The sequence below is a fragment of the Hyperolius riggenbachi genome, chromosome 6, assembly GCF_040937935.1.
Source record: "Hyperolius riggenbachi isolate aHypRig1 chromosome 6, aHypRig1.pri, whole genome shotgun sequence".
In the NCBI taxonomy this organism is placed as follows: domain Eukaryota; kingdom Metazoa; phylum Chordata; class Amphibia; order Anura; family Hyperoliidae; genus Hyperolius; species Hyperolius riggenbachi.
In genome coordinates, this window is record NC_090651.1 from 244,561,431 (window position 1) to 244,586,445 (window position 25,015).

At 43.3% G+C, this 25,015-nt stretch overlaps 1 protein-coding gene across 3 annotated transcripts in view; it reads right to left on the reverse strand.

Moving 5' to 3' along the window:
* The window catches only part of MXRA8 (matrix remodeling associated 8), a 145,907-nt gene that overhangs the window by 35,652 nt on the left and 85,240 nt on the right, over positions 1 to 25,015 (reverse strand). For all 3 annotated transcript variants that reach the window (XM_068240618.1, XM_068240617.1, XM_068240619.1), the window contains exons 2-6: positions 23,810 to 23,833; positions 6,061 to 6,366; positions 2,946 to 3,047; positions 2,273 to 2,770; positions 802 to 960 (exon numbers count right to left, since the gene is read on the reverse strand). In XM_068240618.1, coding sequence (XP_068096719.1) covers positions 802 to 960; positions 2,273 to 2,770; positions 2,946 to 3,047; positions 6,061 to 6,366; positions 23,810 to 23,833 — 1,089 coding nt within the window. The remainder of the gene's footprint in view (positions 1 to 801; positions 961 to 2,272; positions 2,771 to 2,945; positions 3,048 to 6,060; positions 6,367 to 23,809; positions 23,834 to 25,015) is intronic.

A 25,015-nucleotide genomic window follows, 5' to 3' on the forward strand; every position in this document is an offset into this window, starting at 1 on the left:
GAGGGACCAATTCTGGTGGTTTCTACACCACTCTAAACGCTTTGAAACATTTGTCTTTGAGAGCAGAGATTTTCTTATTGCAGTTCTTCCGTGGAATCCAGATTTGTGCAGCTCCCGACGAACAGTTTTTGTGGAAACTGGGTTCTGTAGAAGCTCTGCAATGATTTTAGGAGCCGTGGTCTTGCAAGCTTTTTTAACAATTCGATTTAGAGTCCGACGGTCTCTCTCAGACAACTTCGACTTTCGGCCACAACTGTGCTTTGCTGAGGACGTTTTTCCTTCTCTTTCAAAGGCAGTCATTACTTTTGAGACAGTACCTCTTGAAATGCCAAGCATTCGGGCAGTTTCTGTTACTGTAGCTCCTGCCATACGAGCACCAACAATTTGGCCTCTTTGAAAATGTGTGAGAGATCGCCCATTTTTATAAATTACAACCAACTTTAGTTTAAATATCTGTAAAAAGCAATTTAATTAAACATATCAAATAACAAAAATAAAAATTTGACACATGTCAAGGTTTGATTGCTTAAAACATGTTCAAAGAATATGATGCCAAAATGTTAGGTGTTTCCATGATTTTGTCCAACCCCAATATATATATATATATATATATATATATATATATATATCTATATATATATATATATATATATATATATATATATATATATATATATATATATATATATATATATATATATACATACATACATACATACAATGAAATTGCATTCCCAGCAGCTGCAGGACAATTGCCGGGTGTCGGCTGGGTCACAGCCTGTGACTGTGAGTCACACTTACCTCTTCTGCAGTGTCTGCGGGTGATGAGAATGACAGCTGTGAGCAGAAGTAGGAACAGCAGAAGGGTTGCCAAGATGTATCCGAGTTGTTGGAAGAAGTGCAGTCTGTTTTCTGGAATTATGACATTGATTACTTTGCTTTCCCGGATGATGGTGGTATCTGGGGGCATAAAGACAGCACATCAAGGGAAGCACCAGAACAAAAAAGTTTAACGCCTTCAAACTCCTACCACTGGAATAGACAGGAAATATTTACAATGATGGTGCATAACTTATCAGCTCTGGTAAAGGCTGGTACATTCCCTAAAGGCTGGCACTAACACTTATGGGAGTAGATGACTGAGCTATAAACCGAACGCTCGGCCCAGTTGAACGTGCAAATTTATTGTAATGTTAGATAAAGGGGGAGTTGCTAGTGAAAAACACTAGCAACTGACTGAGAAAATCTAACCCAGCTAATTGATTTTCCTCCACAAATAGAACAAGAGTTGAAAGGTTACCCCAATATGCATATGGTCATTACCTTGTAGGGGCAGAACTATAGCTCCCACCGGGGGTCCCAGGGGCTATCAGTGTCGGCTCCTCCTCTTTCTCCCTAACCACTTGTAGAGTAGCACAGGTAGTGGAGTAATATTTACGTCCAGTGTTGCGGGTCTCCTTCATGCTCCATGGACACACACACTCTCTGCTGCCATTTGCTGGCTCCCGATCACATGCGAGTCACGTGATTGGGAGCTTTAGGATGGAAGCAGAGAGTGCGCGGCACGGCGGCAGTGTTGCATGGATGAGACCCGCAGCGCTACTCTATTACCTGCGCTACTCTGCATGGCAGGAGGAGGTGGTGGGGGATGATTTGTGTGTGCTTGTGTGGGGGGAGGGGAGTATTTTAATATATTTTCTTCTCTTTATTGGCTGGCTGCTTTTGCGGAGGTAGGGGGGGCTGACGGGCCTATGGACAGAGGGGGCCCCATGCATTCTAGTTTTGCCCCTGTTGCCTTATCTGATTGTGCATGTTCAGATACAATTATCTGTCTGCACACAAAGATAATCAATTATCCTGCAAGAATAACATAAAACAATACTGGTACTGGTAGCAAAAGTGACTCATGAGTAGAGATGAGCGAAAATGACAATATTCTTTTTGCATGAATTAACTTTTAGGGAAAATGCATTTGAAAATATATTTGTAACAGGTTTGTGATTTTTTGCTGGTTTTTTTGCAATTTTTTTGTATTAAAAGGTGAGATCAGAGGAGGCATGGTGGGGTGAGATGCACTACGAGGCACACTAAGCCTCATTAAGGAATTAGCAAAAATCTGTCTTTGCACCTTATTCTGTATCTTTGCACCTCATTAACCATCCTTATTTACAGCCAATCATAATTCCATTTACTGTAGTAGCATCAGTTAATAGATCACTAGTAGTCATTGTGCATATCAATACTTTCTGCTATGCTGCAGTAATTGTATCACCTTTAGCTGGGACTGGTGAAGGCTCTTTGATGGTTTTCTTAGGCTCCTCCTCCCTGGGAAGCTCCTTTGGAGGTTCTTTAGGAGGTTCTCTGGGTGGATCATAGATGGTCAGGTGGTAGATCCTACGTTCATGGAGGCCACAGTAATGATGGTGAAGATGGCAAGAGTATGTTCCCTCATCACCTTTTGTCAGATCTGATATTTGAAGGGAGAAGTCCCCATCGGCAAATGCTGAGTCTGTAATGTTCATCTTTCTACGAATGAAGAGAGGACCATAGGACCGTCGCTCTCCAGAAGCATACATGTCAATCAAGCGATCGGCTCTATCATGAGGGATCCCTGGGGCTTGGCGGTCCCAGTGTACTACTTGCTGGTCCTCTTCACGGTGCCGGTCCGTCCATATGTGATTCCAGTTCTCACAGGGCAAAACGACATCGGTGCCAACTAGAGCCACAATTATGACTTTTTCACCATCCCAATACATCTTCACTTTACGTTCTAAACAAGAGGAAAAAATATTTACCATCATGACAAAAGTCAAACTCAATACTTACTTAAAGCCCTAGTTCAGTCTTATTTTATTATATTTATTTATAGTATTAGAAATATAGATTGGTTAGAATGTATAATGAAAAATCTTTTTTTTTTTCAAAATAATGGAACATTTTCCCACCTGACTTAGTGATGTTAAGCTGGACCCGGACCATCTCATCCAGGTGGCAGTAGTGATGGTGAAGATTGCAGGAATACAAGCCTTGGTCACTCATTGACACACCTTCACAGAACAGGTTCATAAGCAAATAAAAACAATACAAATCATTAATACTGGGCATTATTCATGATTCATTACAATGAAACTCTCAAGCTATGTACACAAGAACAGACATGCCTAATGGCTTAAAGTGGATGCGAGATAAACTTTTACACATTGCATAATTGTGTTCCTTTCATATAGTTTATATGGCTTTCCTCAAGCCAAATACTTTTTTTTGTTTTGTTTTAATACTCTATAAACTAAACAAGCCTCGCCAACAGCTCCTTTTGTGCCTTGGCAGTTGGCACTGTAGCAAGGGCTTATGGGAGCTAAGTCTGCGCAGGAGGAGGAGGAGGTTACAAGCCAGAGATTTCAGAGACAGAAGGGAGGAGGGAGGAGGAGAGGGGACTGAATTTACACGCAGGCAAGCTGATAGCATCTCCAGCTCTCAGACTGTGACAATGTGGCAAACAGAACATGGCTGCCCTCATTGTATCACAGGAATAAATAATCATAAACTTTTGAAGCTGTTTGCAGCTAGATATGCTGTGTAAACTACTTAAACTTTAGATAAGATAAATAGACAAGTTACTTGTTATAGTTAGTTTTTCATCTCGGATCCACTTTAACAACTGATACTACTATAGTCATGGCCGGATTTCTGGAAAGGCCACCAAGGCCCAGGCATTGGGCGGCTGCAGCCCTAGGTGTCACCTGGACATGAAATAAGGGTTGCTACATATGAAAGAAAAGGCTACAAATGGGGAGCAACACATGAGAAGGGAAGATGATGTCCAAAGGATCTGCACAAGTACAGGGATGATATGCTTGCTCATGGAATGGGAGGGGCACTGCTGCACTTTAAAGGGAATGTCCAAGCAAAATAAAAGAATGAGTTTCACTTACCTGGGGCTTCTCCCAGCCCCATGCAGCCATCCTGTGCCCTCGTAGTCACTCACTGCTGCTCCAGTCTCCCGCTGGCAGCTTGCCGACCTCGGAGGTCGGCGGGACGCATTGCATACATTTTTACGCATTCCCGCTAGTGCAGGAACATTAAAACATACATTTTTGCGCATTACTGGTTTAATGCGTAAATCTTTACGCAATAAACCAGCAATGTGTAAAAATGTATGTGTTAATGTTCCTGCACTAACTGTATCAGCAGGTGGGGATATTAGACCTGTCCCCACTCAGGGTTAAGAAGTCGCTCTCTGTAGATCAGAAGAAAGGGGTATGGTTCCCCTCCCCCAGAGGTATTGTATAGGATGAACAGAGGCGCCAAAAGAATAAAAATAAGATAACACTTTTAAAATATGCGGAGGAGGCAGTGGTGGACTTACCTCCCCAAAGCAGACACAGAACTGTCACTTTCAAAAACACATACGGTAATTTTATTGACATACTCCAGAAAAGGATTGCAACGCATTTCACGGGCATCAACCCGATTCATCAGGCAATAAACAAGGAGTATAAAAACAGTAATGTGTCAGGCGCCTCTGTTTGCAGGGAGATTGCGCAAGCATCGCTGTTGATTGAAATTTCTCAGACGCTGAATTCTCCATGCAGCCTCTAAGAAATTTCGATCAACTTCAATCAACTTGCCCCGGCTGTGTTTGATGGTTCCATGCCCCCCCAACTGAAACAACGTGAAATCGATGCCAACAAATGCTTTTCTGCTCTACTGCAGAAAAGTGTTTAGCACCAGCTAAATCCGCTGCCTGGAAAAGCCCATGCAAACCAGCCCTAAGCCTGATTTAAAACTCGTGTATCTGGCACTCATGGCCATCATAAAGGGCGGCATGTTGCCTGGTGGGGATTGGCACCCGATGCTTGGGGCGAAATTGCAAGAATGAGGCTGTATAGATGTGTCACTAGCCTCTAGGTAGAGATGTGTTCTGTACCTATGCGGGGTAAGGTGGGGGGCATAATGGCGTGGGAGTGACATCATGTGTGGGGCTGGGTAAGTGGGGAAAAGAATACACTCCACCGTCACTTAGCCGAAGTGACCCACGAGGCTGACAGAGCTCAGGGGCAGAAGCAGTTTTTATCGGTAACAGTAAATTCGGGCGCCTGAGGCAAGTGGACAAATCGGGCGCCGCCATTCACTCCCATAATAAATATCGTTTAATGGGCGCCTGACAGGAAAAAAGGGCGCCGGAGAAAAATAACGTTTTATAAGCGGCGCCCGGAGACTTTTACTGTTTTATAACTGCTTCTCATGATTACACATTATTTTATGATTTATAATTTTTTAAACATTATTTTTAAACGAAAAACAGTACAATCTTTTTTAAAACATTATTTTTAAACGAAAAACAGCACAATATTTTTTTCACACGTTATTAATGCTTATCACAGGGGGGTCTTAGGTTTAGGCACCACCAGGGGGGTCTTAGGTTTAGGCACCACCAGGGGGGTCTTAGGTTTAGGCACCAACAGGGGGGTCTTAGGTTTAGGCACCAACAGGGGGGTCTTAGGTTTAGGCACCACCAGGGGGGTCTTAGGTTTAGGCACCAACAGGGGGGTCTTAGGTTTAGGCACCACCAGGGGAGTCTTAGGTTTAGTCACCATCAGGGGAGTCTTAGGTTTAGGCACCACCAGGGGGGTCTTAGGTTTAGGCACCAACACGGGGGTCTAGGGGTTAGGGGTAGGTACAGGGAGGGTTACTTACTATTTTTTTTTAAACGTTATACGTTTCACTTTTTAAACGGAAGATTAACGTTTTCACAATTGCCAATTTCATGCACATTATTTAATGATTTATAACTTTATAAAACATTATTTTTAAACGAAATATAGTACATTATATTTTTAAACGTTATCCATGTTTATCGTTTAAAACCCCGCGCCCTTTTTTCCCAGCGCCCCTTTTTTAACGTACGCGTTTTTATCAGCCACCTCACCCAAGTTTTCTGTAGCATGTGTATGGAGCTTACATCTACTTTGTCTCCATTATAACAAGCTTGTACGTTATAGTGGCATTATAAGACAGTAAGCATGATTTGGTGGTGTTTACGTGTCATACATGTTATACCTTTTATCACCAAGGAGAAATTGCCATCTCTGAAGGCAGTGGATGGTACCAGGATCCGGCCGTCGTTAGATCTACTATAGATCCGTTGCTCCCCAGCAGAAAACATATCCAGCAGACGCTCTCCGCGGTACACGCCCTGACTGCTGTACAGGTCCCAGTGCAGAACACGCTGCCTGTCCAGCAGGTTATCCTGCGTCCACACCATGCGATAGCTGTGACATATCAGTTGGGTGCGGGAGCCGCTCTGTGCACTGATGTTAGACACAGATACCACCACACTGTCCGGGTTCTGCTGGCTGGCAGGCACTGTGGGAAGACAGAAACACCAAGCTTTTTATTTATAAAGATAACAATGCTGTAAGGCACAGCAAACTACTGAAACTAATGAGCGCTCAGCAGACAGGATGCCGATGCTCGGCCTCCAGAGTACTGAGGAAGTTCTATGCCCTGCAGCAGGAGCAGAACTTGTCATTTTCCTAATAACAAAGCCCTAGAGCTGGAGAACACCTCAGTTCCTACAGATGAAGCCAGGCTGCAATCCAACGGCAGCTCTGAAGCCAGCCCTGACATTCTGCAGTGGTTCCTGCCAATTTATATCAGAAGTTTTCACTTACTTTACCAATCTCATATGCTGTTGTTCCATCGTGAGCTTGTTTATGCAATTCACTTTCCAGATTGTGAATTAAAAGTAGAGAAACTGAACATAAATAATTCAGTTCACATTCATTAATCCACTGTCAGAAACAAGCATGTGTAATATTCTGACTCTTCACCAGGGCAGTTTCTAGGCTAAATTGCACCCAGGGCGAGGGTGTAAAAATTGCGCCCCCTTCCCCCCACCCCTGTGGACTCGAGAATCCTTACTCTTTAGGAACAGAAACACAGCCATAGGTCACAAGTAGATCTGCCTACTTTCTAGTGACCAGCCGCTCATCCAGGAGGAAGCAGGAAAACACCCAGGCGAGGAGAGCCTGGAAAGCCGACTTCTCCATGGGTACACAGCACTCACAGCCTGCAGTACCGCTACAAGACATCAGGTGTCATCACGTGGTGGTGACATGATGATGAGTATGACACAGGCAGCCTAGGAGGAGTCAAGGAAGGTGATCGCGCTGGTAATCTTCTTTCTTCTTCCATTTGGCTGCACCGCGCGTCACCAGCTCCATAGTGGTAATGTCCTTCTGCCTGCGCCCCCCTTCATCTACTTGCTGGTCCGCGCCCAGTGCGGTCGCCCTGCCCGCACTGCCCAAGAAACGGCCCTGCTCTTCACTCTGCAATTGTCCTTATGGGGAGCTTTTACCTACCTGGGATGGGAGTTTTCCTATTATTTATTTGTATTGTTTTCTGCTCATTGTGAGACTGAAAGCCCAAAGATGGCTTTCTAATGAGGTGCTTGGACTTAGTGCTGCTGACAGACACTGTCTTATGATTTCAGCTCTACTCACATGTCATTTCACTTTAGAAAGTCACAAGCTTTATTTCAAGTATTCTGTATCACGTGTGTGATTTGGGAATTTTATGGCTGTGTCATATTATCAAAGGGAGCATTTGTAAACCAACTTATAATAACCATTGTTAATCAGCTATAGTGCCATTCTCCCCTCCTGCCTTTGATTTAGGATTAAAAGTGAACCAGAGATGAAGCACCCTCATGTATTTTACCATATATATCAGTGGTAACATTAAACAAAACACCTACCCTGCTCTCTGTTTCATTCTTCACTGCTCAGCCTGCTTGTTATCAGCCCTGATAAAATCCCCGACTGAGCATTCAGTCTGGCTTTGTTCAGGAATTATTATAGCTGAGTCATTATAGCAGAGCCAGAAGGGGGCAGGCTTGGGCTTGAAAATACATCAGAGAAGACAGAGTCAGCTATAATGATTACTGAGCAAAGCCAGACTGAACGCGCAGTCGGGGATTTTATCAGGGCTGCTAAGAAGCAGGTTGAGCAGTGAAGAATGAAACAGAGAGCAGGATAGGTGTTTTCTCTAATGTTCACACTGATATATAAGGTAAAATACATGAGGGTGCTTCGTCTCTGGTTCACTTTAAGCCTTTGACCAGGGTTTGAATCCCAGCTCAAGCCAAATACGTAGCACAGTAAGGAGTATTTGGGCCAGACTCCCTAATGATCCTGGTCACCGTGGAGCACGCCCTAATTGGCTGCAGTCCTAAAGCGCCTTGAGTCCGCCAGGAGAATAAATGTTCTGTGTCTACTATATATAAGGCTCTTCCACCTTTCATATAGTGACCTTAGCTGGGCAGTGTTCTCTTCTCTGCCTAGATCATAGTTTGCACTTGCTAAGTGTGCAGGTTACTCATCTGTACTCTCATTTATTGTGCAGCACTGCAGAGTATCACTGCACTTTACAAATAGAAGATATTAATAAAACTCCAGATTCAATGACTAGTGAAGCCATTAGGCAGACAAGTGAGTTGGGAAACTTCTAAATAAAAGTCAGCAATGGTGCCACCCATATTTCCACCATGACAGGTTCACTTTAAGGAAGAAGTAGCTATTAGAAGCAGAGACTTTTCACATTTCAGTGCTGTGGAATGCAACCCTTGCAGATGCCAGTAGCTGGACTTTCTATTATCATAACCCTCCTAAATTCCAAAATAATGTCTTCATTACTGGCGAGAAGGATCAAAAACGAAGTTAAAGCCTAAATAAATATGAACGCCTCTGAATGCTTTAACATCTTCATAGTTGGATTATACACATTCATCTAGGCTAAAAGGCGTATACCTATCAACTTACACTGCTCAGAATATCCAACAGTCTTGATCAATAATATAGAATACAAAATAACCCAATCCAGACAGCTGCTAATAATTCAGTAATTCAGCACAACAAGGGAGAGAAAAACTATATTTGGGTTCAAGGTCTGCCTTAACTTATATGATACGCAATGCAGGGCTTTTCTTTAGTGGCCTGTTAATACATGCTATAATAGCTCCAGCACTCCAGTATTGAATGTCCTCTAATACAGTTCATCTTCAACCCATAGCCTTATGTGCCTGCTGCTGGACAGTTTTAGCCCCTCCTCCCCCCAACCCTGTGTACTTGTTACTGGTCACCTCCAGCTAGGGTTGCCACCTTTTGCCTGAAAAAATATCGGTTTTAGGGTGTGGCCTGGAGGTGTGGCCTAAAAGTGGGAGGGGTTTATTACGACCTTTTTCCAAACATAGCACAAGAAAGTTGAATATTTACAGAAATAGAAACAAATGTTTAAGGGATCCTAAAGGCAAGGATCTCTGGGGCTTCTACCAGCCCCCTGCAGCTGCCCTGTGCCCGCCCAGCCACTCACTGATGCTCCGATTTCCCACCGTGGGTCAGTTTCGTGTTTGCCAATTCAGAGTCGGCGGGCCACTGCGCCTGCACAGCTCTGTCCAAACATGTCCTTCGCATTCCCTTCTGCTATAGCATCCGCGCAGGAAGCCATTGTGGATGGGAATGTGAAGAAGGATACGCGTGGACAGAGCTGTGCAGGCGCAGTGGCCCGCCGACCCTGAGCAGGCAAAAACGAAACTAACCCCTGGGGGGTAATGGAGGATAGTTGAGGACCGGCAAAGGCACAGGATGGCTGCAGGGGGTAGGTAGAAATCCCAGATAAATGAAACTTAATTTTTTTTCCTTGCCTTTAGGATCCCTTTAAATAGTTTAAAGAACACCTGTAAAAAAAAGTGGCCATGGGTGGTACTTGCCTCTGGAAGGGAAGGCCTCTGAATCCTAAGGCTTCCTCCATCCTCCTCGGGCTGCCTGATTCTGCGCTGGGACCCCCGGACAAAAGAAAACAAAAACAATCCACGTTGCCATTGTGTGCATAAGCAGTAGCAGCTTTCCACTTGGGCTCTGGTGAAAATAGCCCAGCCCGATCGGGTCTGCTCTACTGCATAAGCAGAGCGGAAAACTGCTAGTGTGCATGCACACATGCCAACAAGCGATCAACAAGGAGATCTTGGAGGGTCCTAGCGCTGGATCGCCCCTGCCGAGGACAGGGGAAGCCTCATTAGGATCCAGAGGCTTCCCTTTACGAGGTAAATAACCCCAGGGGCACTTTTTTCCCTACAGGCACACTTTAAAAATGCCCATTAACTATACAATTCCACAGCTGATCAATCATTTCCAATGATAATCGATCGGAAACAATCGGTTGTGCCCTTTTAACAGCCGAATTACCGGTAGCCAAGTCGATCAGATTAATAGAATCGACCTGTTTTTCGGATTGATCCCAATGTAATTGGCTAGCAGGAATTTGGCCATTAATGGGCATGACCAATTGTTTCTGACTGATTACTGTGGAAATGATTGATCAGCCACAGAATTGTATCATTAATTGGTACATTAAAGTGTACCTGAGATCTCGGAATAAAAAGATTTTATACTCACCCGGGGCTTCCTCTAGCCCCATGAGCACCGAATCGTCCCTTAACATCCTCCCAAGTGCCTCCACTTGGCCGCAATCAGCCCCGGTAATCTGGCTCAGTCGGCTCTTCTGCACACACATGGAGGGGCTGCACATGCGCAGAAGACCTCGACTGACGTGACTGAGCCAGTTACCAGGGCTGATTGCAGCTGAACGGAGGCACCCAGAAGGACAGCGAGGGACGCATCAGTGCTTATGGGGCTGGAGGAAGCCCCGGGTGAATATAAAATCTTCCTATTCTGAGATCTCAGGTACACTTTAAAATGTACCTAAACCGTTTGAACTAAAATGAGACTCTCTCACCTTCTCCCACCAGCCTCCTGCAGGCGGTCCTCAATGGTCCTCTATTACTCCGATGCGGGTTAGTTTCGTTTTTACCGACTTGGAGTCAGTGGGCCACTACGCCTGCGCAGCCCTGGCCTGCATATCCTTTGCGTTCTCCTCCGCAATTTAAGGGGAACGCGAATAAGGATAAGCATGGCCAGGGCTGCGCAGGAGCAGTGGCCTGCTGACTCTCAGTCAGGAAAAACTAAAATAACCCGCGGTGGGGGAACAGAGGATCGTTGAGGACCAGCGTGAGACAGGATGGCTGCAGGGGGCCGAGAGAAGCCCCAGGTAAGTGAATATAATTTTAATTCAAACGGATTAGTTTCCCTTTAAAAGTCTGAAAGGGTGGATAGGGGCTGATAGAGGTTTGGGGAGAGAGAGAGAGAGAGAGGGAGGGAAAAGAGAGAGAAAGTGACTGTGTGTGTCCACTCTACCTGCTGGACAGGGTCAGGTCATTTGGATGCTCCTCTCTCCTTGCTGTCACACAGCATAAGCTGTGCCAAGTCGTCTGGACCCCTCTCCTCCCCACACTTCTAACTGCTGCCTGGGGGGCTGGGACAGTGTCTCTTGAAGTTTGGCTGGCTGGGTTTCGTTCTCTCTCTTCTCCTGGAGTCCTGGCTTTCCACGAGTTGCCTGGGGGTTGGGCTCTGCAGAAATTTCCAGCCTCTCTCCCTCTCCTCTGTCTGTCTGTCGTCCTCTGCTGCTCTTACTGTTGCTCTGTCTCTCTCTTCTTAGTCCGTGGCTCAGGCTCAGCTGGCAAGTGACTCCTCCATATGCTCCCCAGTGACTGTGACTCAGCTGAACAATCTGGCTACTTGTGTGAGGCAAGGCAAGCTGAGACCAGTGGCAATTATTCAGGCCATGTGCTGCTCTGCTGGCTGCTGCTCCAAGGCAGCTCTCTCTCACTCACACCCAGTCCTGGCTCCTCCTCTCCCTCCCACAGTCCTCAGCAGCGTGGGGAAAATACAGCCACTCCTGTGATTGGCTGGCAGTACCTGACCAGCCAATCCTAGTGAAGAGAGTAGGGAATTGTGTGAGGGTGATCAGTCTGGGGCTATTTTTGCCGGCAAACGACGTGCCAGAAATAATTAAATTCCGGTCCCGGCTTTTTAGCTGTTTTTCCGGCCGGGCCGGCCAGATTCCGGCTGGGTGGCAACCCTACCTCCAGCTCCCAGCCCCCAATCCTGTGGACCAGCTATTCTTAAACTCCAACCTCCCCTTCCTTATCCCCAATCGTGGATACCTGCCACTGATCATCTCCAAACCCCCCCCCCCTCCCAATCCTGTGTACCTTTTACTTATCATCAACCCCCCATCCCCACCACCACCCAAACTGAGTTCACCTACTGCACCCCAGTCTTGTGTGGCTTCTGCTACATTTAGCTCCAGCATCTTCTACTCTCCTTCATTCCCAAATCACAAATAGTGCTCACCGGTTGGTCTTTCTCACAAACCCAAAATTCTGTTTCCTTGCACTTTTCATCACGCCCAGTTTCCTGATCCTATAGACATGGTATTCTAATACACAACCTCGTTCATTGGCACAGTCACTTTCTGTCCCCCACAGGGATTTTGCCTTGATATCAACTGAACGGTCCCCATATCCAAGTCCTCTAGCTTCTGTCACATCCACTTGTGCAAATTTTCCAAAACATGTCTCTTTCTATGCAAGAGGCCACAAAACACCTAGTACATGCACTCATGATCTTATAGATCAGTGTTTCTCAACATTTTATTGGTATGTACCCCTTTTAAAACCCTGTACTCATCGAGTACCCCCTAGCATAGTAAACATGATCACAAGTACCCCTTGACAAATATATATTTAATTTATTATATATATTTAATCGTAGTACATGATAATTGGTTGTAAACAATGTGCAAGCATTTATTATTGCTTTTAATTAGCTAAAATACTAATTTGGTGTTGTTTAAATAAGAATTATAATTTTCTAAATCTCTAAATTTGTTATTCGTGGTGAAGTATATCAAGCTCGAGTACCCCCTGGACCCATCAGAAGTACCCCCTGGGGTACGCATACCGCATGTTGAGAACCTAGGTTATAGATGACTGCAATAGCCTCTCATCTCATCATCTTTACCTCTCAAGTACATTATAAATGCTACTGCTAGCATATATACCCCTCACTCATCATCTGCTGCTCTTCTCTAAATCTCTTTATTGGATCCCAGTTCACCTAAGGATCACATTAAAAGTAACATTATTTGCCTGTATCAACCACCTTTCTGGCCTCATACAAAACATATCCCTAAGTCTGAATTACCTCTCCTTATCTCCAATTATTATGCTTGTATTATTGTTTAGACCAGGCATGGGCAAACTTGGCCCTCCAACTGTTAAGGAACTACAAGTCCTACAATGCATTGTAGGAGTCTTACAGCCACAGTCATGACTCATAAAGGAAAATGCATTGTGGGACTTGTAGTTCCTTAACAGCTGGAAGGCCAAGTTTGCCCATGCCTGGTCTAGACCCTATCCAACTCATAACCACTTCCCATGTATGGTTCCAGTGCCTCTCTTGGGCTGCCTCCACTGTCTGCAAATCCGTTCCTCATTCTACTAAACATGTTTCCACCTTTGCCACTTGCAAACATGCCCTCAAAACCCACCACTTCAACTTCACCTATACATTTTCTACTTAAACTGTTTAAAACAGCCCCATTTCCCCTAGCAGATGTATTTTATCTCCCAACTCTTAAATGGTAAGTTGGATTGGGTAAGGTACACTACTCCACCAGTGTCATAGCTTGAAACTGTTATGCATGCATTGTTACTCATCTTATACATTGCACAGTGCTATAAATTGTGTGGATGTCAGTTAATAAAATACCGTATTTTTCGGAATATAAGACGCACTTTTTCTTCCCCAAAACTGGGGGGAAAAAGTAGGTGCGTCTTATATTCTAAAGGTGCGGTATTTTGGCCCCCATGATATACTTACCGGATCCTGCCGCCGCGATCCTCTTCTCCTGCGGTAATCCAAGGGTCCCAGCTGTCATCCGAGGGTCCCAGCCGCCATCCAGGATCATGCTTGTTTAGTATCCCAGCCGCCGGCTCCTCTTCGCTGCAGTTCCCGTAGGCAGACTGCAGCCTTTCTGTGTACCCGCTCTGCCGATCCACCGACATCCTCCATAGTTACGGCGTCCTCTTCCTGGTTACAGTGCCCTCTACTCTGTGACGAGCGGCGCACGTGTAACGCATGACGTCAGGCGCACGTGCACCGCTCGTCACACAGTAGGGGCCACTGTAACCAGGAAGAAGACGCCGAAACTATGGAGGATGTCGGCGGATCGGCAGCGTGGGTACACAGCTAAGCTGCAGTGGAGGATGCATGGAGGATGTCTGCGCATCAGCAACAAGATTAATGCCCGGAAGAAGTCGCTTCTGCTGCAAATTGCGACGTCATTTGGGGCGGGTGGTGCTCGGTCTCTCCTCCTTTCCCTCATTCGGTAAGAGCCTTCACTTTAATCACGGCAGCCTGGGGTTGCTCTTTTGCTCACACAGTTTATTCCTTTGATGTGGGTAACGTTCGTTTTCTGATTCCTCCTCTCTCACGCTGTGAGGTCTGTTCTTTTCACACTCAGCAGCCTTGTGCTGCTTTCTTTATTGCACAGTGTCACTATTGTTGGTTTGGATTGCCATTTCTTTACGGTTTCTCTTCTATGCACTTTATTTTTGGTACCTTTGCTCTAAATTGCATATTAGCACGCTTTGCACTTTTGGTTCTTCCATGTTCCTGGACTTATCAACTGAAAATTTATTGTTATTTATTTTGCACTGGCTCTTTGTGCATTATTGTTCAGGTATATGTCAGGATAAGACGCTCCTGCACCATAGACACACCTAGGTTTATGGTAGTTTATTTTTTAATTTTCCAGATTTTTGCCCTCTAAAACTAGGTGCGTCTTATATGCCGGAGCGTCTTATATTCCGAAAAATACGGTATCCTATTTGAAGTTACTTAATCTACATATCTGATCCTCCTCAGTTCTATTTATAGTACTTGCTACCATTCTTACCCCAAATCCTGTTTAATGCTATCTATTCTATTCTAGTCTAGTCGTTCAAAGTGGCAATACTAACAAAATATCTGCAATAAAAGATTGTTTAGAAGTTCCCTATTATGTTAGCAGATAATCTCAGCATCCTCTGTATCTGATATATCCAGTATTTAGAAACTGGCTGCATGGACCAGCAGATCCACTGCTTATCAGTCCCTATGCCCCAATCTACCTCCACAGTTCTAACCCTGTGTGGCACGTCCCCGCTTGAACAGGAGATAAGTAGTGTCTGCCTGACTTCGGTTACAACCAAGGCTTATATATACACCGTAAGAACAGACAGATACAATGATGAGACAGGAGAGTGGTCAAGCAGGCAAGCGTCAGTCCAGGCAGTAGGCAATAGGATAGTGGGTGTTCAGGCAAAGATTCAGAAAAGGTATAAGACAATGAAAAACTTAAAGCAAGGAATGCTCAGCAGCAAGTTCTAGCTCTTAACACTATAACAGGCAACTAACAACTGCACTAACAAGACTTAAATGCTGTAGTCCACCAATCAGGAGATCTCACCACAGCAGCCAACTAATGGGACACATATATACAGCAGAAATTTTTCAAGCCGCGCTTAAATTAGTTCGCAATTATACCTTAAAATATAACTCTGTAGGTGGGGCGCTTCAGTAAAAATAACCTCCTCTGGTTATATATAGTAAAATAAAAAGTCCCATATACTAGCGCTCAATGTCCAAAAAGATGCAACCATCCGCAGACACTTGACTCCTCAGGGCATGTATACACCTTTAAAAGCAAAAGATATCAGAAAAAAACATCATAGTGCAGAATTTTCCACCTGTGTGCTCCCAAGAACCGCATACAAAACTAGTGCCAGCAACCACTTCCACCAGGGATTAGGGCTCACACACCCCCTCTAGGTCCCTGCTCACCAGATATTTTCTTTAGATCTGCATATCTCTCAACATCGTATCTATGCAAGATTAGAGTATCTATGCATCAGTAGAGTATACCTCACAAAAATAAAAGCCTTATCATGTGTAAAAGCACTTTAATAAAACTTCTCGCCTAAAATATTATGCATACATTATAAACATCTTGGTAAAAAACCCATCAAATAGTCACCGTTGCCTTCAGGAACCGTTCCGGTCTCGGCTGCGTGTGAGCTTACTTACTTGTTCGGCACGTCTCTCTTAGCTCCGCCCTACCGGTTTCGTCATCACTGATGACTCATCAGGGGCTAGGGAGCATGTGCCGAGGTTTGTATTATATAGCTAGAAAGTATCCAGCTAACCACTCCCCTCCCGCCCCCCTACTCGTTCCAACCCTCATCTATCATTTTCTATTGCCAAGTCCGGAAAAACGTTTCCTGTAGTTCACATCTTATACCTGCCCGTATATATATATATATCTTTGACCCACCAAGTATGAGAAAATTTTCTAACGGGACTGCACCTATTTATTAACTGTTCCTGCAAAAACATCCACTTACAGCTACAGCGCGTCACCGGCTTGTCACAGCGGTATCGTACAAGCGCCTGCAGCAAAGCTGGATTACCGTTCAGAACCTATTATTGCCACATTTACCAGTCATTTGCACCGCATTCATACAGGTTTTAATGCGGTTATATAGTCACATGTTATTGTCACATTTTATTTCAAAGAAATTTCGAATTCAATCCCTATATTGCATTAATGCATCTCTTGGGGTAATATAACCTTATTCCGTTACACATCGTTAGTTTAATTATTGGATCCGTATTGCATGTTTTTGCATTATACTATTTTTATTGTGCTTTATATACTATGCAAACCACATTTATATAACACCATTGTGTAATTATCCCTATCCGCACCTAAATACATCCCCCCTTTTTTCTTTATTTTAGTTCATATATACCTTCTGTTTCACACTATCTGTTGTGCTTTATGTGCATACCAAATTTATGTAACACCATTGTGTAATTATTCCTATCCTCAACTATATACATCCCCCCTTTTTTCTTTATTTTAGTTCATATACACCTTCTGTTTAATACAGTTTGAAACCATATCCCCATAGTGGTTCATTGTGCCCATATATTATACCTACATACACTATTGTGCCAAATAATTAACAACAAACCATCTCAATTAGTGTCTGTTACTCTACAGTATAAACGACATATTGTGCATATTACAACATTTATATTCCAATTCATAATTGCAATTAACATTTCATCCCATGTGTTCTAAAAAAACATGTACTGTATGGTATTTTACATAAACAATCACTTATCATCTACCGGTTATACTTTATATCTCTGACTTTCCACCTTAAATACTTGCTGTTGTGTTATACACCCTCTAGTGGGTGTCAACCGTACTACGTGTAACTAACACCATTAATACTAATTATCTATTCCTAACCTGCACCGTGCATACCAACTTACAAAAATTATGACATTTTTGAACTTATATCAGTGTTCCCCTATTTCAAATACCCCCACTTATATTTCAATCGTTAGTCAAAAAACAATTGATATCGATGTCAATATTCATACCTAGTGGTTCAAGTGTTTTCAACATATATATCCACTTTGTTTCTTTCTTACAAATTTCCCTTAATGTGTGGCACCCTCTCCAGTTTGGCTCCAATTTCTCTATTCCACATATTTGCATATTCCTTGGATCACAATTATGTTTATTTTTAAAGTGTCTAGGGACACTATGATTGTCATGTCCTTTACCCACTTTATATATGTGTTCTCCCATTCTCTCCTTCAGTGGGCGTGTAGTCCTGCCTACATATTGATTCCCACAGGTACACGTGAGCAGATAGACTACATGATTGCTATTACACGTAATGAATTGGTCAATTTTATATTCTTTATTAGTTACTTCAGACCGAAATTGAGTCCTTTTTTGGGTTAGACCCATCCTGCACGCTTTACAGGTTCTGCAAGGGAAAAAGCCCTTTTCCTGCCAACCCTGTAAATTAATCCTCTTTGGAGGGTCTACACAACTTGGTACCAATTCATCTCTCAGATTAGGTGCTCGACGGTATATGAACCTGGGTTTAGGGGGAAGGCATCTACTGAGATCCATATCATTCATTAGAATTGGCCAATATTTTTTGACAATCTTTTCCACCTCTTTATGTTGTTTTGAATATTCTGTTATGAAGGCCATCTGTGGAGTTTCTTCCTGTTTCTGATTGTCAGCTAATAAAGATAACCTCTCTCTTTGTCCTACTTCCCTTATAGTTTGATTTAATTCTATTTCCCTATATCCCTTTTCCATAAATCTTCTTTTTATTATTTCAGCTTGTATTTCATAATCATTTATATTGGAACAGTTCCTTCTAATTCTGGTGAACTGTCCCTTCGGTACACCTTTAATCCATGTTCTATGGTGACAGCTTGTTGTGGGTATGTACCCATTCCTGTCTGTTTTCTTGAAATTACATTGTGTGGTCAACTTAGGCGTATTTTTCATTATTTCCAAGTCCAAAAAATGTATCTTTCGCTCATCGTATTCTACTGTAAGTTGTATATTCGGTACAATTCCATCGACCTCTGATATAAATTTGTCCAACGACCCTGCATCACCCTGCCACAGTATCAGCAGGTCGTCAATATAACGTTTCCATAACCCCACATTGGTACCACCAATCTCTATGGCCACCTCCTCCCACCTTGCCATATACAAATTGGCTAGGGACGGGGCATAAGATGCCCCATCACGCATCCATATCGTTGATTGAAATAATCTCCCTTATGCCAAAAATAATTGTGCGTCAATGTGAATTTTAATAAATCCAATATGAACTCTATTTGTTTTTCTGGTATGTTTTCTTCTTGGGTTAAATAGTATTGTACTACCTCAACTCCACCATCATGTGGTATGTTTGTATACAACGACCCCACATCTGCTGTTACTAAAATCGTGGTCTGTAATATCTCCGTTTGTTCCAAAATTTGTATTGTATGTTTTGTATCATACAGAATTCTTGGTAGCTTTGCCACAATCGGTTGCAAACATTTATCCAAGTATTGTCCCACTCTATGATTTATGGATCCTATTCCACTAATTATTGGTCGCCCCGGGGGTTCCTCCAGATTTTTACGAATCTTAGGTAACTGGTAGATCACCGGAACCCTCGGGGCCGTGGGGATCAAATGTATATATTCTGCGTCAGTAAGGATACCTTCATCCAGGCCTTTCCTTAGCACCTGGATGATTTCTTTCTTATATTGGACGGTCGGATTGCCCGTCAATGTTTTGTATGCATTTTGGTCATACACTAACTTATCCAATTCTTTGAAATATTGTTCTTTTGTAAGGACCACAACTCCTCCCCCTTTGTCTGCAGGGCGTACTACTAGATTTTTTGATTGTAATAAACTATGCACCTGATCTTGCATTCCTTTTTGTTTCCCTATATAAATGTTTTCAATATCTTTATTAACCAGTGATTTAAATACATTAATAGCATTGCAATTTGTTTGGGGGTTAAAGGTTGAATTATTTTTCATTTACGTGTGTATGTAAGAATTGCACACATTAGCCCGTCCATTCGGTGCTTCCTTATCTAAAAAGTATATTTTCAAATTAATTTTCCGTATAAATTTATTCACATCCACATATGTGCCAAATCTATTCAAATTTTTTTGGGGTGCAAATTTTAGTCCCTGACTTAACATGTTTGTTTCTTTTGTGTTCAGGGCTACACCATGTAGGTTATAGATCCCTTCTGTATTTACTCTCTTCTTTTTTTGTTTGGATCTACCTCCCCTACATCCTCTTCTATGCCTCTCTTTCTTTGATAATTTGGTGTTATTTCTTGATAATTCATATGTGGGTCTCTGCCTCTGTAACGAGGCTGGCCCCTCCCTAAAAAAGAATTATTTTCATGTTGTAAGTTCGAGTATCTGTTATATGTTGGTATTTGGTACTCATATTCTTTTTGCGCGGGGATTTGTGTTCCATAATTATAACGCCGGTCTCTTCTTGGGGGCTGGCTATAAATGGGGGGATTTCGAATGGGGACATTTTGCCCCCTTCCTTGTCTAGATATTGCCCCCCTATTGTAATTCCCTTGAGGTCTTATATTTGTTATTTGTTCAATTACATCTGTGGTGCCTTGATTAGGCACTCCTGCACCCATGTTTTGTGCTTTGGCAATTTCCTCTTTTTGTTCTTGTTGTTTTTTCTGCCATTTATATGCAGTTTTGTTCTTATATTCATCCATATCTTTATTATATTGCTTTTGTTTATCCACAATTATCTCTTTTTCATTTTTATTTAGAATGTCCTGTAATTTGTCCAATTTCTTTTTATAATCCTCACTACTTTTATATGGCTCCAGTTTCGTCCTTATATCCTCGATTTCTCTCCCTAATCTTTCTAATCGGTTATTTTTCCTTTTAATAAACAGTTTTATATAGTTGAGGATAGGAATAATTACACAATGGTGTTACATAAATTTGGTATGCATATAAAGCACAACAGATAGTGTGAAACAGAAGGTGTATATGAACTAAAATAAAGAAAAAAGGGGGGATGTATATAGGTGCGGATAGGAATAATTACACAATGGTGTTATATAAATGTGGTTTGCATAGTATATAAAGCACAATAAAAATAGTATAATGCAAAAACATGCAATACGGATCCAATAATTAAACTAACGACGTGTAACGGAATAAGGTTATATTACCCCAAGAGATGCATTAATGCAATATGGGGATTGAATTCGAAATTTCTTTGAAATAAAATGTGACAATAACATGTGACTATATAACCGCATTAAAATCTGTATGAATGCAGTGCAAATGACTGGTAAATGCGGCAATAATAGGTTCTGAACGGTAATCCAGCTTTGCTGCAGGCGCTTGTACGATACCGCTGTGACAAGCCGGTGACGCGCTGTAGCTGTAAGTGGATGTTTTTGCAGGAACAGTTAATAAATAGGTGGAGACCCGTTAGAAATTTTTCTCATACTTGGTGGGTCAAAGATATATATATATATATATATATATATATATATATATATATATATATATATATATACGGACAGGTATAAGATGTGAACTACAGGAAACGTTTTTCCGGACTTGGCAATAGAAAATGATAGATAAGGGTTGGAACGAGTAGGGGGGCGGGAGGGGAGTGGTTAGCTGGATACTTTCTAGCTATATAATACAAACCTCGGCACATGCTCCCTAGCCCCTGATGAGTCATCAGTGATGACGAAACCGGTAGGGCGGAGCTAAGAGAGACGTGCCGAACAAGGAAGTAAGCTCACACGCAGCCGAGACCGGAACGGTTCCTGAAGGCAAGGGTGACTATTTGATGGGTTTTTTACCAAGATGTTTATAATGTACGCATAATATTTTAGGCGAGAAGTTTTATTAAAGTGGTTTTACACATGATAAGGCTTTTATTTTTGTGAGGTATACTCTACTGATGCAAGATACGACGTTGAGAGATATGCAGATCTAAAGAAAATATCTGGTGAGCAGGGACCTAGAGGGTGTGTGTGAGCCCTAATCCCTGGGGGAAGTGGTTGCTGGCACTAGTTTTGTATGCGGTTCTTGGGAGCACACAGGTGGAAAACAGCAATTATAGACATCCTGCACTATGATGTTTTTTTCTGATATCTTTTGCTTTTAAAGGTGTATACTTGCCCTGAGGAGTCAAGTGTCTGCGGATGGTTGCATCTTTTTGGACATTGAGCGCTAGTATATGGGACTTTTTTTTTTTTTTTAATGGGACACATAGCCTGCCTCTAGTGATTGAACCGCAGAAGCCACTGATCCCGCCGCTGGAGCCGAGGTGGAATTGAGGTGAGATGGTGACACTGGCTTGTATCTTATCTCACCTATTGCTGTGCTGTACTTCCATAGTTACCTTCCTCTGCTGGACACTTAATGGGTTTGATTAATAACACTTAATTACAGAAGTCACAGGAAGTAAGTGTGATCCCTGCCTTAGGCCCCATTCACACCAGCATTAAAAAAATGTTCAGTTTGCAGATTGGAACAGATACTGTACAAACGGAACGGATACAAATGGATCCAATGTTAACCTATGGATCTGCTCACATTCATCCATTCAAACGGATCCGTTCCGCACAATCCGCGGAACGCACCGCAAGTTTGCTGCAGCACCAAATTTTCCGGACCATGCTTGGAAGAACAAAGAGAAATCAAGAGCTCAATATGGTGTAGTATTGTTAAGTTGGTTGTGGTTTAAAGCAAAATATTTAGATATACTCACAAACATGGGTTACCCATAGGCAACCACTTCAAGTGCAGGTGGGGAGTATTAGAACCTGACCCCACTCAGGTTTTTAAGATGTCGCTCTCTGTAGATAGGAAACGGGGTAGCACCCCTCCACCGAGGGTGGAATCAAGATTTCAGCAAAGCTTGGTGTACAGAGGCGCCAGAGTAGAATAAAAACGTTTAAAAACCGTCTAAAAGAGAGGGATGTTCAAGTGGACTTACCTCCCTCGAAAATATAAAACTCAATTGAGTCACAATATATCAATACAAAAATTGTATTCAACTCCACTTAGTGCAACGCGTTTCGCAGGTGTGGTCCTGCTTCATTAGGCAAACAGGAGTATAACTCATTGGTCCGAAATGCAGAAGTGAGTGCCTCTCACTTCTGGGAGGCGCTCACTTCTACATTTAGACCCATTGAGTTATACTCCTGTTTGCCTGATGAAGCAGGACCACACCTGCGAAATGCGTTGCACTAAGTGGCGTTAAATAAAATTTTTGTATTGATATATTGTGACTCAATTGAGTTTTATATTTTCGAGGGAGGTAAATCCACCTGAACATCCCCCTCTTTTAGACGGTTTTTAAAAGTTTTTATTCTACTCTGGCGCCTCTGTACACTGACCCTTGCTGAAATTTTCCGGACCGATGAGCCCTGCGGACCAGATAAAGGAAGATGAAGTCCTACATTGGGGGCAATGAGAGAATGGAGCGTTTCTTCACACTAGTGGATTTTGTTTCCCCACCCCAGTGGGTTACCCCCAGTGGATTTTGTTAAAGAGACTCTGAAGCGAGAATAAATCTCGCTTCACAGCTCATAGTTAGCAGGGGCACGTGTGCCCCTGCTAAACCGCCGCTATAGCGCCGCTAACTGGGGGTCCCTTCACCCCCAAACCCCCCACTGCGACACTTGGTCGCAGACTTGGTCGCTCCTGGAGGCAGGGCTAACGGCTGCAGCCCTGCCTCCAGTCGCGTCTATCAGCGGCGCATCGCCGCCTCTCCCCCGCCCCTCTCAGTGAAGGAAGACTGAGAGGGGTGGGGGAGAGGCGGAGATACGCGCTGACAGACGCGCGTGGGGCAGGGCTGCGGCGGTTAGCCCTGCCCCAACCAGGAAGCGCTCCCCCGCTGCACCGAGGGGATTTGGGGGTGAAGGGACCCCCGTTTAGCGGCGCGATAGCGGCGGTTTAGCAGGGGCACACGTGCTCCTGCTATTAATGAGGTCTGAAGCGAGATTTATTCTCGCTTCAGACTCTCTTTAAGGGCAAAATCCACTGGAGGTGGGGATTTGGAGAGGATGTGGGGACGCAAACCGAGCCTAGTGGATTGAGCAGCCGGGCAGGTGAGGGAGGGTGCAGCAGCTGGAAGAAGACAGAAGTCTGGATGAAATCGCCCGGCAGCAATTGAAGACGGAAGCCTGGGTAAGTTTTAACCCTCCCTCAACCGCCCGGCTGCTGCAACAAGAGTGACAACGGAGTGAAAACGGGTCCGATTCACCAATGATCAGAACCATTTTCATGGATCTGTTTGCCAGTGAGAACCAAGCCTTTCTGTTTTATCGGATCCTTTTGGCTTAATTGGCCAATGTGAACCGGGCCTTAGGCTTTTTCATGATGTTGGTGGTTAAGAAGCTTGCAATAATTAGTATATATAATTTAGACATACAAAATATTTCATAAAAAGCACTTACCTGAGTATGAATATACAAGATAACCTGGAAATAAAAAAAAAAAAACAAATTGTTTAATACACTGAGAGTAGATGTCAGGGTTATTTTTAAAATAGATCAGTTGTTATTGTACAGGAAAGGAATTTTCTGCATTATCAAGTTCACCCTTCCAACGGGGGATGGAGGACGGGGGTTGAATAAAATGTTTTGAGAGTCACCATTCTTTTTTATGAGTCCCTCAATGTCGGAGAGTGTGCTTGTGATAGTCAAGGAGTGCCCCCTTTAGTCACATCTAGGATATCTATAGGTAGGGATGGTCAATAATCAAATGTTTATACTAAATTTGTGCAAATTTTGCAGATCTAAAATTGAGCAATTTAATGCAGACATGGTGTCATTTGATTGGTCCATTTTTAAGCTGCATATGTAAAGTCGTTGAATGAAAGTACATTTGACTCCTAAATGGATTGATTGCAAATCCTAAAGGACAACTGAAGTGAGAAGTATATGGAGGCTGCCATATTCATTTACTTTTAAGCAATACCAGTTGCCTGGTAGTCCTGCTGATCCTTTTCCTCTAGTACTTTTAGCCATAGACCCTGAACAAGCATGCAGCAGATCAGGGGTTTCGGACATTATTGTCAGATCTGACAAGATTAGCTGCATACTTGTTTCTGGTGTTATATAGACACTATTGCAGCCAAATAGACCAGCAGGGCTGCCAGGCAACTGGCATTGCTTAACCTATTTTGGTTCCTGGACGTAGAAACTACGTCCAGGAACCATGCGCGCTACCGCGCGCTCCCGCGGCCGATCACGCGCGTGCACGCGCACTCCCGGCCGCGGATTCGGTAGCCAGGGAATCAATGTATCGGGCTATGGTGCCCGATCACTGATTCCTCTCCCCTGCTGAAAAAGCGACAGCTTCTCTCAGAAGCTGCGCCTTTTCTGGCCGTTCCCTCCCCGATGCGTCACTCTAAGCGTGTGTTACGTTTAGAGTGACGTCATGTAAACAAACTCATGGCCGCTATCTTGTGGCCAAAAAGTAATACTACAACTGAAAATAAAAATAAATTAAAATGAACACACATTTACATTATAAATCTATTGTTTACCTCCCACCCTCCCAAAACTACCCAAATAAAATGTTTACTATAAAAAAAAAAAACCATTACAATAAAAAAAAAAAACATGTAAATATTTACCTAAGGGTCTAAACTTTTTAAA